This window comes from Chlorocebus sabaeus, chromosome 26 (assembly GCF_047675955.1).
Source record: "Chlorocebus sabaeus isolate Y175 chromosome 26, mChlSab1.0.hap1, whole genome shotgun sequence".
Lineage (NCBI taxonomy): Eukaryota > Metazoa > Chordata > Mammalia > Primates > Cercopithecidae > Chlorocebus > Chlorocebus sabaeus.
Genome location: NC_132929.1, coordinates 40,666,821 through 40,683,761, shown reverse-complemented (window position 1 = coordinate 40,683,761; position 16,941 = coordinate 40,666,821). Strand labels below are relative to the sequence as shown.

General features: G+C 51.9%; 1 protein-coding gene across 2 annotated transcripts; it reads left to right on the top strand.

Moving 5' to 3' along the window:
- Positions 1 to 1,220: 1,220 nt before the first annotated feature.
- Positions 1,221 to 16,875, top strand: RASL12 (RAS like family 12). Of its 2 annotated transcripts, XM_008016262.3 has the most exons (5): positions 1,222 to 1,802; positions 4,304 to 4,360; positions 10,536 to 10,609; positions 11,337 to 11,527; positions 14,916 to 16,875. In XM_008016262.3, exons 1-5 carry the CDS (start codon positions 1,700 to 1,702, stop codon positions 15,289 to 15,291), a joined length of 801 nt encoding a protein of 266 aa, XP_008014453.1. In that variant the 5' UTR covers positions 1,222 to 1,699; the 3' UTR covers positions 15,292 to 16,875. The 2 variants fall into 2 exon arrangements, with proteins under 2 accessions (XP_072868334.1, XP_008014453.1); XM_073012233.1 differs by lacking the exon at positions 4,304 to 4,360 and having other exon boundaries at positions 1,221 to 1,802.
- Positions 16,876 to 16,941: the final 66 nt, after the last annotated feature.

Genomic DNA, 16,941 nt, shown 5'->3' with positions numbered 1-16,941 from the left:
CAGAGCTTAGGTTTACATGCAGTTGGGCCCATGCAGGACCACAGCTAGCCCTGTCTCCAGCAGTCTTCCACTGAGATTGATTCTATCCCCACAGGCCCCATCTGGAACCAGTCTGTCTTCACAGGACGGGGCCAGCCCAGGGATGTGACTGGAACTTGGATCCCACTTTCTCAACTCCTACAACTCAAAGGAAAACCCTTGCCATTAGCTGTGTGACTAATTCTGGCCTGAGAGTGTAACCTAAACAAATTCCACCCGATACCTTAATAACACAGCTGGTTTACCATGATTTCCCCAAAACACAACTAGGCTGAGTCAATATTCATGTCCTGGCCAGGAAAATAATTGTTCTTCATTGAAGAGTCGTTATTACCGTCCAGCTCTGACCCTGGGCCCTGCCTGCACAGCTGGTTTTCCATGGTTCTTCTGTGGGTGGGTGGGTAGATGAGTTAACCATCTGGGGGAAGGGGAAGGAGAAGGGCTGCCGTGACAGGTCTCTGAGGCCCCCGTGCCTTTCCCCACTCTAACCTGGTGTGTACTCCAGAAGAGATGCCTCACAGGGTTCTAGAATGTATGCAGGCCTGGAGCCCAGGGCTGATTCTGTCACTCTCTATTTTGCCTCATTTTCCCCTTCCTTTAGTGTTTATAGATGGGGACACCAAAGCCCAAAGAAGCAAGGTGACTTGCCCAAGATCACTCTAGGGAAGGAGCTAGCACTAGATCCTAAGTGTACAGGTTCGTGGTGTGGGCCATTTGCCCTGTCTTTGGTATGACCAGATTTAACCTGAGTCCCAAGGGGAATGACCAGGTGACCCATGCCAGGCTCACCACCAATCCCAGAATTGCTGTAGGCAAGAGGCGGTGCCAGGTTTTAGAACAAACACCCCATTTACACAACAGGCCACAAACACATGTAACTCATTAGCTCCCATTAGGGAGAAACAGTAATTCAGAATGGATTAGGTTTCTTGAAGCTGAATCCATATTGGCCCTGAAATGTTAGTAAGGGGTTCTCTCTGCCCCGCCACCTCTCCCAGAAGCCTGGATTCTGAATGGGTTCTGCAGTGAGGCCTCTAGAGTCTTCACAGGAAAGGGCAGAATAATGTGATTGGGAATATAGAGTGCCAAGGCTGAGCTAAAGAAAGGGCAAGGCTTGGAATTGAACCCAGGAAGCTTCCTGGAGGAGGAGGCGGGGCTGGCTTGGTAGAACAAAGGGAGGGGTGGATTTTCTTGCTGGTGAAAAGAGATTGAGTGGGAGGTTCAGGGAAGAGTGCAAACATCCTTTTCCTCTCTCCCCCTAACCCTGAGGCTCCCTCTCTCTGCTCCTTCCCAGCCGGGTCCGGGGCACTCATGAGGGTGACGGGCCAGGTCCTCGAGGCCCAGCCTGGCGGTGGGGGCGCGGCCGGCCGGAGCTCCCTCCCGGCTCCAAGAGCCGGGTGAGCGCGCCCCGCGGGGGGCTCGGCAGACCTTACAAGGAGTTTGGTGGCGCTTGGGGTGGCCCCGCCCGCCAGGCTCCACCGGCCCCTCCTTCCCACGGGGTGGCAGCCCGCTGGACGTGGGGCTGAGGGCGCGGACGCCGACGGGTCCGGGGCCGCGCGCGCCAGGGAAGCCTGCGTCCTGCTCTCCTGCGCCCCTACGGGCGGGCTTACTGCGCGGGGCCCACCGGCCGCAGACCTGCGTGACTGTCCAGGGCGTCGCCATGTCCTCGGTGTTTGGAAAACCCCGCGCCGGCAGCGGGCCTCAGAGCACGCCCCTCGAGGTCAACCTAGCCATCCTGGGGCGCCGCGGGGCTGGCAAGTCTGGTGAGTGGTGCCGGGAAACCTGTGCCGCCTGGTGCGGAACTGGGCGTGGGTGGGGGGGACAGTGCGCTCTGCTCTTGGGGGCAGGTTCTTCCACTGGCCTAGGGAGCTTCCTTCACCCGGGAGGGTCGCACAAGACACCGTGATTTTCTTTGCCTCAGTTTCCCTGTTGCCAGGCTTTCTCTTCTCTCGGCTTTGTGCTCTGCTCCTGCATCTCTGTCTTCTGTTCCCTGCCTGCCTCTTCCCTTTGTGTCTTCCCACTGTCTCTGTCCTCCGTGTCAGTGACCCTGCTCTCTCTCCCCTCTCTCTTACTCTGTGTCTCGGAGTCCTTTATGGATCGGTCTGCCCTGCCACCAACTTTCCAACCCCTAACCCTATGACCTCCCCTGGGGCCAGCAGTCAGTCTTGGCGACTGACTCTAAAGGGACCTGTTGGGCACTGAACGCCCCCCCCCCCCCCCGCCCCCTCCGTCCAAGGCGCCTCTTTGAGCTTAGTCGCAGCCTTGCTACTCCCTGATTAGGCTTCGGGAAAGACTTCCCGTCCAACTCCTCCCCCTCCACACCCCCTCCCCGTGGAAAGGAGCTGGTGAAATCACTAGCTGTTGAGATTTTTCAGGGAAGGTCCACTCCCCAACTCCCATTCCCATTCCCTGGGATTCTGGGACAAGTTGTGCATTCTTATCAAATGTGTTTGTTTCAAACCAGACCCCTCTCAACTTTCTGGAAACACATTGGGTTATGGTTCCAGGTGCCTGGGATTGTCCTTGATGAGCCAAGATCTTGGGCTTCCATTGAGATAATTTGTGTCAACACTGAACTATGCCACTCCTGGCCGGCTGAAGGAGGGAGGGCAGAGGGGGTTCTCCACTGACTGTTTTTCCAGTTTTAGCCATTACTGATGGCCAACCCAAGCTCAGCTGGCTGTGGGTTTCCTCCCCAGTGTTCTGTGAGGCTCGCTGGGGGCCTACTCTGATTCTGAAGCCAGCCCCACTCCCGTCGGAGAGGGGACTCTGAGTGTGGTTTTCCTACAGAAGAGATTACCCTCTTCCTCTGAAAGATTTGCCCTTTGAAAATCAGATTGTTATCCGTAGCTCTGTAACTGGTACCGTTTAGCCAGTGACTACATAAAAGAAAGAATTTAAATTTTAAAATATGTATTCCCTGAGTATTCGTTTGCAAACTGACACTGTTATGAATCCTAGGAAAGAATTTTAAGGATTTTATTCACAGTATCACTTTTTTTTTTTTGAGACAGTATCTCTGTCATTCAGGCTGGAGTCCAGTGTTGCGATCACGACTCACTACAGCCTCAAACTCCTGAGCTCAAGCCATCTTCCCCCTCAGCCTCCTGAGTAGCTAGGACTACAGGCACACCACCATGCCTGGTTAATTTTTCTATTTTTTTTAGAGATATGGTCTCACTATATTGCCCAGACTGGTCTCAATACCCCAGTCTTGGCCTCCCAAAGCACTGGAATTATAAGCATCACATTATTTTCTTTCTCTTTACTTCTTTCTCTTTTCTTCCTTCCTTTTTCTCTCTTTCTCTTTTTCCTCCCTCCCTCCTCCTTTCCTCCCCTCCCTCCTTTCCTCCCCTCCCTCCTTTCCTCCCCTCCCTCCTTTCCTCCCCTCCCTCCTTTCCTCCCCTCCCTCCCTTCCTCTTTTTTTCTTTTTCTTTCTTTCTTCCTTTCTCTTTTCTCTTTTTCTTTCTGTTTCTTTCTTTCTTCTCTCTTTCTCTTTTCTTTTCGTTTTTCTTTTTCTTTTCTTTTCTCTCTTTCCAAACAAGCAGTAGTGAACATTACTTTTTGAGGGTCCAGCGTAGTAGTTGGCTGGTCCTTGCTTTATGTGGCTATACTCTGAACCAGAGAGCTTAATTCTTGAGTTTTACATTCTGCCAAGATACTCGTGATGAGTGTAGAGGCCCCAGAGAGAGCCAAGACTTGCGATGTGGGAGACCAGGACAGAGTGTGTTTCTTCGGGACACAGACCTCACCTGGACCTTACCTGGAAAGCCCAGGCGCTTGGGGATTTATACCCTTCCCAAGGATCAACCACTGTGATCAACTCTGCTCGTCCTGTGTTTTTGGCTTGTAGCCAAAGCCTGGAATAAATAGTCCCATATTTCAGAATCTCTATGACTTGTCCGGGGTGGGCGACACCTCCCTTCAGTTGAGGTTTCACCAGGCTGACTCTAGGGTAATGGTTGCATGCGTCCTGACCCCTAAGTTCATACCTTCACAAACACCCCTTAGGCTCACCACTCATTGCTTTCCTTGCCATTAAGAAAAATTCCCAGTGCAATTAGAGGCACTTGGTTCCCCATATTTCTGGTTTCCTTCTGAGCCTCTCAAACCAATTCCTCAGTTCCCTAGCTTCATTCTCTGGGAGAGCTGAGTTTCATGTCAGTCAGGGATCACAGAGGTTAGATAAGGCCTCCCTAAAACGAGGGGCCAGCAGCTAGACATGGCAGCAGAGATGGAGCCAACCTCTTTCTGCTTCTTGCAGCCCTGACCGTGAAGTTTCTGACCAAGAGGTTTATCAGTGAATATGACCCCAACTTGGGTAAGAAACTACTCCTCCCTGTACCCTCTGCTGCCTGCGCCCCACCTGGAGTGCTCCCCTGGAACCTACCCCGTGGGTGGGCACTGACCAGGACTGCATGTCTGGGGACAGAAGGGAGAAGCCGCCAGGATGACCCAGCCCATGGGGGAAAGTGTTTTAGGTCTCAGAAATACCCCTTCCACAGCCCACCCCAGACAATTGGGGGTTGGCCTAATTCACAGAACTAAGAAAGGCTGATTTACCCTAAAATATGAAGTATGATGAAACTTAAAAAAATAAAAATAAACATAGCAGGACATCCACATCCAAACAGGTATTATTCTTAGGCCGGGCGCGGTGGCTAATGCCTATAATCTCAGCACTTTGGGAGGCTGAGGCGGGTGGATCACCTGAGGTCAGGAGTTAATGACCAGCCTGGCCAACATGGTGAAACCCCGTCTCTACTAAAAATACAAAAATTAGCCTGGTGTAGTGGTGTGTGCCTGTAATCCCAGCTTCTAGGGAGGCTGAGGCAGGAGAACTGCTTGAACCTGGGAGTTGGAGGTTGCAGTGATCTGAGATCGCGCCACTGCACTCCAGCCTGGGCGACAGAGCAAGACTCCATCTAAACAAAAACAAAAACAAAAAAACCTCAGAAACAAATAGGTATTATTATTCTTCAGGATGGTCAGTGTTCTCTTCCAGAAAAGCTGGGCAAACATTTGAGGAATTCTCTAGTGGTGCTGGCTTCTGAACCAGTTTTTTAACTATATGAGAAAACAACTCTTGTTTTTATCACTGCGTCATGGTATATTGGAAAAAGGAATGTTTCCGTGTCAGTCAGAGCTGGGTTTGAATCCTACCAGGCTCTGCTCCTTATTGGCAAACTTGAGCCAGTCAGCTAACCTCTCTGAGCTACTGTTTCCTCATCTGTAAAATGGGCATTAAACAATATTTATCTCAGAGAATTGCTGTGAGGATTAAAGAAATAACACATGTAAAAGATCCAGCATAGTACTTGACCCACAGTAGGCACTCAATGCATTTTTGCTTTTCCTTCCTCAAATGGCTTCCTGTACACAATGGCTTAGATTCCCTTCTAAAACAAATCAAAGCAGGATTTTATTAGTATAAATGTTGCTTAAAGCTCACATGTATAACATTTGTCTATTGTAAACTGTTCACTGAGAGCCATAAAGTGTCTGGATGAACTTAGCCTTTTGAAAATGGGTGTTGTAGTCTTGGATTATTTTCCCCATTCGTACAAATCAAATAAAGCATTCATGGGACCCCTGACAGCCCTCCAAAGAAGCCCAAGGCTCTGTGACACAAGTGGAAACCCCCTGCACTGCCTGTAGCAGGCCCCTGATATGGTGCTCCTGCCGCACCTGGAGGGGAGAGCTCCTTACACTAGTGGTGCCCAACCCCTTAGTTCAGGCTGGAATCCAGCACCAAATCACAGTGTTGGAGCAGGCAGAGACATCATGACTATTTAGTCCCCTGGTTTAAAAAAGCTTTTCCTGGCCGGGCGCGGTGGCTCAAGCCTGTAATCCCAGCACTTTGGGAGGCCAAAACGGGTGGATCACAAGGTCAGGAGATCGAGACCATCCTGGCTAACACGGTGAAACCCTGTCTCTACTAAAAAATACAAAAAAACTAGCCGGGCGAGGTGGCGGGCGCCTGTAGTCCCAGCTACTCGGGAGGCTGAGGCAGGAGAATGGCATGAACCTGGGAGGCGGAGCTTGCAGTGAGCTGAGATCTGGCTACTGCACTCCAGCCTGGGCGACACAGCGAGACTCCGTCTCAAAAAAAAAAAAAAAAAAAAAAAAAGCTTTTCCTTAGGTAGCAGAATCCCTTCTTCCAAATTTTAAACAGAACCCCAGCGTGTCAAACAGAGAGAGCAAAGGGGTTCCCATGGGTAAGTCAGGGATTCAGGGCAGGTGACATGGTGACAGTCCCTAAGGGATTTGTTCTTCGAAGCTCTGCTTGATCCCTGTGCCAAGGCCTTGGCACAGCCCTTCAGTGCTACAGTGGAGGAAACAGGCCCAAGGAGCTGAGGACTCTGGGCCAAGGTCACCCAGAGGAGGCCCTTTGGTTAGCAGAGGTCAGCTCCAGAGAGAGGAGGACACAGGACGCAATGGTGTGCTGGCCGGTGAGGTGTTGGGAGAGGCCAGAGCATGGAATAGAGATGGGGTGGAGAAACTGAGGACAGAGGTGAGGTGGGAGGACAGGAAGGAAAGGCACACAAGCAGACATGGTGTCTGGGAAAGGACAAGGGGGATTCCCAAGGACAGGGCCTCAAAAGACATATTCGGCCTAATTCAAATATTGCATGGGTCATGCTTATACTAAAAATTATTCCTTTTTGTTTGAAATTCAGATTTAACTGGGCATCTTGTATTTTTCCTGGCAACTTACCTCCAGTCTCTCTTCCGCCCTGCCTTCCAATCCATACTGTCACAGGGTCCCACCGGATGAGCCTATTACAGTGGTAGTTTGAGCCTCCTGATTGAGTAATTTTGGAGTTCTGACCTGGTAGTGGAATGCGTGGGCAGACTGTCTGGGAAGTGGGCAGCCTCACAGTGGTCAGTCCTCTCGGCCTGTGGTCTCTCACGCTACACTGACAGCCCACGATTCCGAGAGCCAACCAGACATTCTCCCCTCAGACTCTCTGGGAGGCCTGTGCCACTCCTCGAAGGTTCTGCTGAGAAGGGCCTGAACATTCTGGCCACTGTCCCATTGTTGTTTCCAGCAGCAGCAGCAGCAGAGACTGAGACGAGAACCTTTCCTTCTGTGGATAAACGTCTCCACCACCGGAGAGCTAGCCATCAGTAGTGCTGGTAAAATCACTCTCTATGCCCTTCCTAGGTCTTCTGAGAGCCTGAGCTCATTTGGTGAGCCTGGAGGATGGAGATTCATTCCTGTTTCCAGCAGGTAGCACAGTACTAGCCTCAGTGTAGATGAGCGTTTAACTGTGGGGGTAAATTTTGGTTTTAGGATTACCCTTTAAAGAAGAGCTCCTGGCTGGGCGCGGTGGCTCAAGCCTGTAATCCCAGCACTTTGGGAGGCCGAGACAGGTGGATCATGAGGTCAGGAGATCAAGACCATCCTGGTTAACACGGTGAAACCCCGTCTCTACTAGAAAATACAAAAAATTAGCCGGGCGAGGTGGCAGGTGCCTGTAGTCCCAGCTACTCGGGAGGCTGAGGCAGGAGAATGGTGTAAACCCGGGAGGCGGAGCTTGCAGTGAGCTGAGGTCCAGCCACTGCACTCCAGCCTGGGCGACAGAGGGAGACTCCGTCTCAAAAAAAAAAAAAAAAAAAAGAGCTCCTATCATGATCCTCATTTTATAGGTGAAGACATGGAGGAAGAGAGGGTCCAGTGATTTGCCTTAAGATTATGGAGACCCTCAGGCACAAAGGAAGACCAGGCATGGCTCCAGTTGCTCTCCTCCAGGAGCAGCCTCATGTCATAGAGGGCCTGGAGTCAGAGGTCTGTGTGGCACAGGGCCCTCTGAGATGCAGTTTCCCCATCTAGAAGATGGGACCAATAGCCTGTGCTCTGAGTGTGTAAGAGTTGCACTGTGTTCTGGGTTATGTCTCCTAGAGCTGGTAGGAGCTGAGAGATTCAGTGTCTGTGAAAGGGCTTTGCCTGTGCTGAGCCCCACAGGAGTGGGCAGGGGTCTCCAGGAGAATATTCTCCTCTCCCAGAAGGGCTGAGCGTGCCTTATCTGGCTCAGCCAGGGGAGAATGTCAGCTTCTTACTCTTCTTGCCCTCCTCCTCCTCCAGCAAGGATGTAGGCACCATTTCTGAGGCAGCACCCTATATACACTCTGATGTGAGCTTCTGTGGTGCCGTTTAAAAAATTATTACCGTGAATGAGAAGAAAACATTGACAAATTCAAAACTTTGGGAAATGACTCTTCTCTCAGCACAAAAGTCCATAGACTATTAATTAGAACCAGGTGTTAGGAAGCCCTTATATTTAAGGACACCAGAGTACTCTGAGGCAGGGACTTGGTGATAGGAAGTCTGGACATTACTGTGACTGGGAAAGGAGCCCCTCACTCCTGCCCCAGCCCCTGAGGCCCATCACCTCTTCTGTAAAGGGAGGCTGGACAGTATGAGCACCAAGGCTTCTTCCAGCTCATACAGCCATGTTCCACATCCCTGCCGGACTGGGCGATTCTGATCTTTCCTCGTACTCTGCCCAGGCAGAGCTGGAGGGCAGGCTGATTCACTGAGCAGTCGCGGGGTGAGGGAGTCCCAATGTGAACACAGCCCAGCCTAGAAGCCCTGAGTTCAAGTTCCTACTGCTGATTAGGTGCTGTGTGGCCTTGGGAGAGATCCCTTCTCTGGGCCTCACCTTGTCATCTCTCTACAATGGAGCTAACAGCAACCTTGAAAGGCTGTCCTGCTGTCGGCAGGAGACCAAGGTTGGGCTAGCACCTTTCACTGGGCTGGGCAGGACACTGCACCCATTGGGGGGAACCCCTAAAAGGGGTGCCTCTGACATCTTTGAGTGGAAAATAAAGACAGATCTGAAAGAGATGTAAGCAACTAGGGGCAGCTCTTCTTGGACTAAATATAGTTAAACATTTGGAACATAGTTTCCATTAGATTTTTTTTGTCTTTGCATAAGAGCAGCTATTTATCCAAGTCCCCAAAGCAGGCTGGGGACAAGAAGCTGTCTGTGATTCATGCTGGATGCTAGTGGACCTGGAGTGTGTCCAGACCGGCTTGGCTGCCAGTAGCCTTCAGAGAGACGTGTTTGACTATAAATTCAGCCAGGGTTGGGAGTGTGCCCTCTCACAGTGGATGCTGCCAGGAGGGCAGAGACCATCCCAATTCTGCCAAAAGGGGTCTTCTTTAGGGCCACTAGGGGCAGGGGACACCTAGGGAAAGGTAATAACGAAGTACACTCACACATGGGGGCCAATGACACAGGCACAGATTGGGATTGTGGAGAATGACTGCCAACATGGCTGCAAGGTCCTCTGTGTGCCTGGCCACTTGCTGCCTTCTCAGATTTGAGATCATGAGAACTATATGTGTGTGTGTATATATATATATATATAGAGAGAGAGAGAGAGAGAGAGAGTGAGTAACAACTCAAGAAATTCAAATAAGGTCACTAGTTTGGTTCATAGTATGGTATCAATGTAAGTTTCTTTTTGATCATTGGGCTGTGGTTATGTAAGGTGATGACACTGGGGGAAGCTGGGTGAAGAGTACACAGGAACTCTGTACTATTTTACAACTTCTATGTCAGTGTAAAGTATTTCAAAAGTAAAAAAAAAAAAAAAAAAAATCACCTGGGAATGTGATCCTGCCCTTTTAACTTTGGAGAACCATGGTTCCCACTGTCCTCACCAGGCATGTGTGGTAAGCCAGGCCCCATGCCCAGGGGGGCCCATCCAGTTCTTACAGAGCCCTGGGAGATGGGACTGTTAAATGAGCTAATGTCAAGCACTTAACACAGCGCCTGGGACAGAGGAAATGCTTGGAAACTGTTAGCAATGTTATCATAGTGTTCCTGTTTTAAAATGAGGAAACAGCCTCAGAGAGCCGAAGTGATTTGGCCAAGTCACAAAGCTAAAAAGTAGCTGACATTGGGTTTAATAACCCATTCTCCAACTGAAAACTTCTGACTACACTAGACTGACTCCCCTGCTGTCATGTTGACAAGGATTGTTTGTAAAACCTTCTTGGAACTTCTAAAGGGGGTCTGACTGCCGTCCTTCCATCGTATCATGTACTTCTCTTTTCCCTTGTCTTTTCTCCCACTGAGGGCAGGAGGGTGGTCGGAAGGGAAGAAGGTGGGAAAAACTGGGGTTCTGGGATAGAGGGGCTAGCAGTGCTGCTCCTGAGCCAGCCTGTGCTGCTAACAGGGTCTAGGGGTCACACACTTGACTCTATCCTGCTGGTTTTGTGTGTAGGTCCAGAACACAGTCCCGCCCCCAAGCCATGGTCTGTGAGTAACCACTAATGCTGAGTCCTACAGGTGGAGCAGCATCTCCTTGGTGGGAGGGTCTGCCTGTAGCCTCCATGATTGTGAGAACCAAGGACTTTCCAGTGGTCCCAGCCCCAGAGCAGCTCCTAAGGTACCTCAAGGCCACATGGGTCTAGCACAGAGGGAAGCTCAAACTTACACCCAAGGCACTGTGTCTGACCTGGCTAACCATCTGTGTTGTAGAGGACACCTACAGCTCCGAGGAGACCGTGGACCACCAGCCTGTCCACCTGAGGGTCATGGACACTGCAGACCTGGTAACATTACCTCCATTACCTATGCACTGCTGCGAGTCACTGTGGCCTCCTAAGAAGTCCTGGCCCAGAGTGCGAGTCCTCAGATGTGCATTTAGATGCCTTTTAAGCTCAGGTTTGCTGTGTAACCCTGAATAAGGCACTTGATCTCTGTGGGTCTGAATCCTTTCTTTGCCAAATGAGAAGGATGGGACGGGGCCTGGAGAGACATGATGATTGCTGGCATCTGCTCTGAGATCTTGTGCTGTGGGGCTCTGTGCCTGTGCACACGAGGAAGCAGGTACACACCTGTTTACACAGATGCTCCTGGTGAGAGCCCCTTAGCCCAGGTCTCTCCCACACGCAAGTCTCCACCCATGTCCTCACCACCCCCTGCCAAGGCTGGACGCCAGTTACTCTCAGAAGCCAAAGGGGCAGCATGAACCCAACCCAGAACCAGCGGTGCCCAGGGACAGCCAGGTCTCTGTAGGGACCATGCCAGAGTCTTTGGCTCTGGGCCCAAGGGGCCAAGGTCTTCAAGTCTCTGGCTGGGTGGTGGGAGGGAGGTTCATGAGACAATGTCTCCTTTCACACCAAGCCAAATCCACACTCAAGTGCCCCTTTGAAAGGGCTCTGCTGGGAAACAATATACAAAGCCCGGGGAGTGGGGAGGTGGGATTGGACGGCTCAGGTGAAGGCCTTTACCCCAACCTCCTCTGCCCCCCGGTGGGGCTTCTCTCCTTCACCCCAGGACACCCCCAGGAACTGTGAGCGCTACCTGAACTGGGCCCATGCCTTCCTGGTGGTGTATAGTGTCGACAGCCGCCAGAGCTTCGATAGCAGCAGCAGCTACCTGGAGCTGCTTGCCTTGCACGCGAAGGAGACACAGCGCAGCGTCCCTGCCCTGCTGTTAGGCAATAAGCTGGACATGGCTCAGTACAGGTGAGCATGGCCTGCTTGGCCCTTGTCTCCAGAGCTCGCTTTCTTCACTTATAAGGGCAGGTGGCATCTTCAGGGATTAGTGGGCTGCTAAGAACAGTCATCCCCTTGAACTGAGGTAGAAAGGATTATATGTTTGTCTGTTTGTTTTCTGAGACGGAGTCTCACTCTGTCACCTAGGCTGGAGTGCAGTGGCACCATCTCAGCTCACTGCAACCTCCACCTCCTGGGTTCAAGTGATTCTCCTGCCTCAGCCTCCCCAGTAGGTGGGATTACAGGTGCCTGCCACCATGCCTGGCTAATTTTTGTGTTTTTAGTACAGACGGGGTTTCACCTTGTTGGCCAGGCTGGTCTTGAACTCCTGAATTTGTGATCCACCTGCCTGGGCCTCCCAAAGTGCTGGGATTACAGGCATGAGCCACTGCGCCCGGCCAAAGGGATTATGTTATAAAGGTATTGTAGATGTTGGTCTTCCAGGCAGCCAAGGACTTGAAGGGAAAGGTTTCTGGGTCACACAGGAAAGTCAGAAGAGCAGCCACTCCTTCCTCCCTCTTGGGTCTCTGTGGATTCTCTTGGATTCACCCTTCTTGCCTGAGTCTATCCTGACCTTCCGGCCCCACTCCTAGCAGCTGACTGATCTAGTGCCCGATTCCAATTCTAAGGAGAGAGGCTCTGATTGGCTCCTTGGTCAGGTGTCTGCTTTAGTCCAACCGGCTCTCCCTTCACCCAGACCCAGCCTCCCACACTTACTCCCATGGTTGACTGGGCTGACGGCAGGTTCTCTTAAAAAGGATTGGACTCAAATCAGAGGTCAGAGACTGGGCCAGAGGACGCATTACTGAAAAATACTGCAGCCATATTTTGCTTGGCTGGCATAGTGTCTTAAAAGACCTAGAACTGGAATGCTCTGAGGTGGGGCACGCTCTCTCCAGCCGACCCCAGGCCTTGCCACTCCCCGTGGTTTACCTCCACCCTCTCCACACATTCAAGTTGCCTGCCTGGCCCTGAGGCATTTGACACTGTGATGCCTAAACTTAATGAGTAATGCCACTGAACTTCTCCAGCACTGACCTTTGTCATCTGTGGCCAGTCTACCTGCAAGGGATAGCCCCTTCCACCAGCCACTCATCCCTCCTTGTTCACGGTCGGTCTGTCCTGCTTCCCTAGGCCCCGAGGGCACATTGACTGGTGTTAACAAGGAGGGGACCCTTTGTTTAGAACGGGTCAGATGGGCAGTGGGAAAAAGAGAGGTGTGGGGCTGTGAAGGGGGACTATGGTGAGAGGCTTTCAAAAAGGTGGCCAAGCCCTCAGACCCAGGCAAATTGTGTCTCCGTGAATGAGGGAAGTCATGTGATCTGAAAGCTGCTGAAGGTAGTCTTTGAGGAATCGCAGACCCTCTTAGGGGTCAGAAAACTGGATTGTGGCCGGGCGCGGTGGCTCAAGCCTGTAATCCCAGCACTTTGGGAGGCCGAGACGGGCGGATCACGAGGTCAGGAGATCGAGACCATCCTGGCCAACACGGTGAAACCCCGTCTCTACTAAAAATACAAAAAAAAAATAGCCGGGCGAGGTGGCGGGCGCCTGTAGTCCCAGCTACTCGGGAGGCTGAGGCAGGAGAATGGCGGGAACCCGGGAGGCGGAGCTTGCAGTGAGCTGAGATCCGGCCACTGCAGTCCAGTCCGGGCTACAGAGCAAGACTCCGTCTCAAAAAAAAAAAAAAAAAAAAAAAAGAAAACTGGATTGTGAGTAGGCCAGTTTCAATACAGGGAAAAAAACTACGAATCACTCTTTTGACCCCAATCTTTGCCAAAGGGATTGTCTAAAATGGTTTGGAAGCAAATAACAAAGAATACATGCTCAAATGAAGCTGATCCCACCCGTTCCCTAAAAACAACTTAGGGCAATGTATTCCTATTTCATTCTTCGATCAAGTCCCGAGTTTAGTAGATTGAGATTCTGGGAAGCACAAGAAGTCTAACTTTTAGCTGAGCATTGGTCATTGTCTCCCATGACTGTCTCACTGTTTGAAGGGTAAAATCTGGGTTAGGTTGGTGCTTCCCAAGCCGCTGATAAAATTTTCACTAGGATGCAACAAAATAAGAAAAAGAACAATGTTCTGTGCCTCTGTCACCCACTCACACACATGCACACACACACGGGGTTTGTGTTTGTGAAAATTCATTATTCAAGCCCCCACAATGACGAAGTTGCAGATTCAAGCTCATCATAAAAGCACATAATAGCAAGTGTTCTTTCCAAAACGGTTCCTCAGGAAGCAGTGAGCTTACTGGCAGAAACCAGCCCTGGGTGGGGAATAGATTCCATGCCTCTGACTCGTTTTGTCCCAGTCACTCACTCTCTCTGAGACTCCCCCCACCATGGAGTGGCACCCGGGGCAGGTAGCCCACTCTCAGCCCGTGCTCCTGCCAGATCAGCCTTGGGCTCAGAAACTTCTCCCGCCATGGCCCACGAGTGCCTCCTCTCATCTAGTGGCTGTGCCATTACCCTCGGGAATGAGCAGTGGGACAGCTCAGCAGTAGGGCAGGAAGATGCAGCCAGTGGAATCTCAGCCCCAAGACCTCAAGGACCCCCCCGTCTCTTCCCTCTTCTAGACATCCGACCTACGCAAGGGCCAGTCTTCTTTTTTCTCCCACCTCAATTCCCATGGCTTTCAGGTCAGAAACCTCCACGACCTTCCCAAGTTTTGGATATTCTATCCTCCCTTCACGGGAGGTGGTGTAGGACCAAGCCAGAATAGGTGTTGCCCCCTCTCTCCTTTTGCCCTCCTCACCATGAAATGTTGTCACCCCTGCCCTCTCCTGCCTCTGTCCTGGAGAGGCAGACAGAACACCTCAGGAGCCCTGAGAACTCTGCCAACCACAGGCTTCTGGAGTCACCTCTGTGGTCTAACCCTTCAATCCAAACGACTGCTTCTCTCTAGAGCTGATCCCACAAGCCAGAGCTGTGGGTGGCCCGTTTCCTGCCCCAGGGACCCATGTTGGGGTAGAGAAGAGATGGGGCTGGAAGCAGGAAGATGGCCTGCTTCCTCCAGTCACAGGCAGGGTTTAGCATAGGGGATTTGGAGTAGCTTCTTACCCTCATCCTCATCCCAAAATTCTCGCTTGGGTGACATCAGCTACCATTTATTGAGCACTGACTCTGTGCCAGGTACTGTGCTAAGCACTTGAAACAAATTGTCTTTCGTAATCTGAACAACCCTGAGGGGCAGAGGTCAGTAATCCATTGTACCTATGAGAACGCTGAGACTCAGAGAGGTGAAGATGACCCCAGGCCCCTCAGCTAGTCCATGGGGCGCCAGGTATAGGAGCTGGTCTGCCTGATTTCGCACAGCCTGCTCCTAACTCCCTGCCTCACCCTGCTTCCTCACCAGGCAAGTCACCAAGGCAGAGGGTGTGGCTTTGGCAGGCAGGTTTGGGTGCCTGTTTTTCGAGGTCTCTGCCTGTCTGGACTTTGAGCACGTGCAGCACGTCTTCCATGAGGCAGTGCGAGAGGCACGGCGGGAGCTGGAGAAGAGCCCCCTGACCCGGCCCCTCTTCATCTCCGAGGAGAGGGCCCTGCCCCACCAGGCCCCACTCACCGCCCGGCATGGGCTGGCCAGCTGCACCTTCAACACACTCTCCACTGTCAGCCTGAAGGAGGTGCCCACCGTGGCCCAGGCCAAGCTGGTCACCGTGAAGTCATCCCGGGCCCAGAGCAAGCGCAAGGCGCCTACCCTGACCCTCCTGAAGGGCTTCAAGATCTTCTGAGGACCCTTCCCCAGGAACCCCAGGCTCGGTGGGTGGACAGGACTGCAGCGGGGCAGGGGCTGGCTTCTCACCACCGGCTTTTCCCTCTGATGGACAGCAGACCCCACCTCCAGCACCAAGCAGTGTCCCTACACTCAGTTCACTGTGCGAGCTGCAGTGGCAGGCAGGGATGCTGCTTCTGTTCCCTCCAGGCCTTGGTCTTCATGGTAACCACCGCATCTGTGGCCCTGGAGGGAAACAGCCACTGTGACAACCCAGAGACCTGGGTTCAGCCTTAAGTAGGAAGAAATTGCAGTGTCCATCCTGCTGCCATCAGCCCTTCCTGCTCCAGCTACAGTTGGGCCAGCTGTGGCCCTTAGAGGACCGTCTAGGTGGATAGCTCTGTCAATGTCAGGCCTGAGAAGAACCTGCAGAATGACAGCCCTGGGGTCCTTGTGCCCCCTGGTGGACGGGAAAGGCAGGGCAGCTGCAGTTTCAGAGGCCAGAGCCTGGCCCTCCTGTCATCTGCTGACTTCACAGAAGGCCCAGGCTACAAACCCCACAGTTTATTCAAGGAAAATCTAGTTAAAATAATCCAATGGACAGCCTGGGTGGGGCGAAGCAGCCCCAGGAAGGGGTATTTCCAACACTTGATGTCTCAATGAGGATAAAAGGGAGGGGGCTGTGGGTTGTCCAATGTAAGGAGCCCCAGAGTTCTTTCACCAGCAGACAGATTCCCCATGTGTTTTCCCACTGTTAAAGACTCTGTCCAAAGAACCTCAGGACAAGCTCCGTCAAGTTTAATGATCCAGGCTGCAGAAGAAAGTTGTCACTCCAGTGAGTTACCCAGGGCTCCAGGGAGCTCACAGCAGCATCAGACCCATCCAGGGGCTATAGGGCCTGCTCCCTTGCAGGTGGAAACACAGTATACCCGTTTGTCGTCTGGTTTGGCAGGACGCAGGACCCTCAGCAATGAGTCTGAGTGTTCAAAGCCCACTTTAGAACCTAAAGCATTTTGGGTTAATAAAGCAAATTTTTGCATATGTTATTTGGTGGTGTCACTGCAGCTTATACCAGGACACCATGGCTCAGACATGGGATCAAGACACTCCTTTCAGATCCCACCGTTGGCAAGAAAAGGTTCTCCAAGGCAGGCAGTGTGGCAGTTGTCTGATTTTGTTTACCACACGCCAGGTCCAAGGGAAGTCTTGCACAGACTCTTAGCAGATAAGCAGGGAAAGGAGAGGGCCCTGGTGGGTGGAAGGATTGGGAAGGGGGTTCTGGGCCTGAAAGCCTGCTTCTTCCCCTCTCAGCAGTCTCAGGACTGCTGTTGTATTGCAAACAGCATCTCTGACCCAGTCTTCAGTCTCATTCTGTAAATAGAGGAGCTGAGGTCAGAGCGGGGCTGTGAACTACTCAAGACCACATGCTTGGAGTCCTAGCCAGGCTTCCCGACCCACAGGCCAGCTACGGATTTTGCACTTTTTCTCCAGGCCACTTGTGTGTGTATGTGTGTGTGTACCACTGCCATGTGAACAAACTATGCAATACCACTTGCTCACTTCCAGGAGCATTTTAATAAAAGATTTTTTTTAATAACAGAATTTTAGTTTGCTTGCAGTTCATTCATTGTATCTGCTAAAAAAGGAAGGAAGGAAGGAAGGAAGGAAG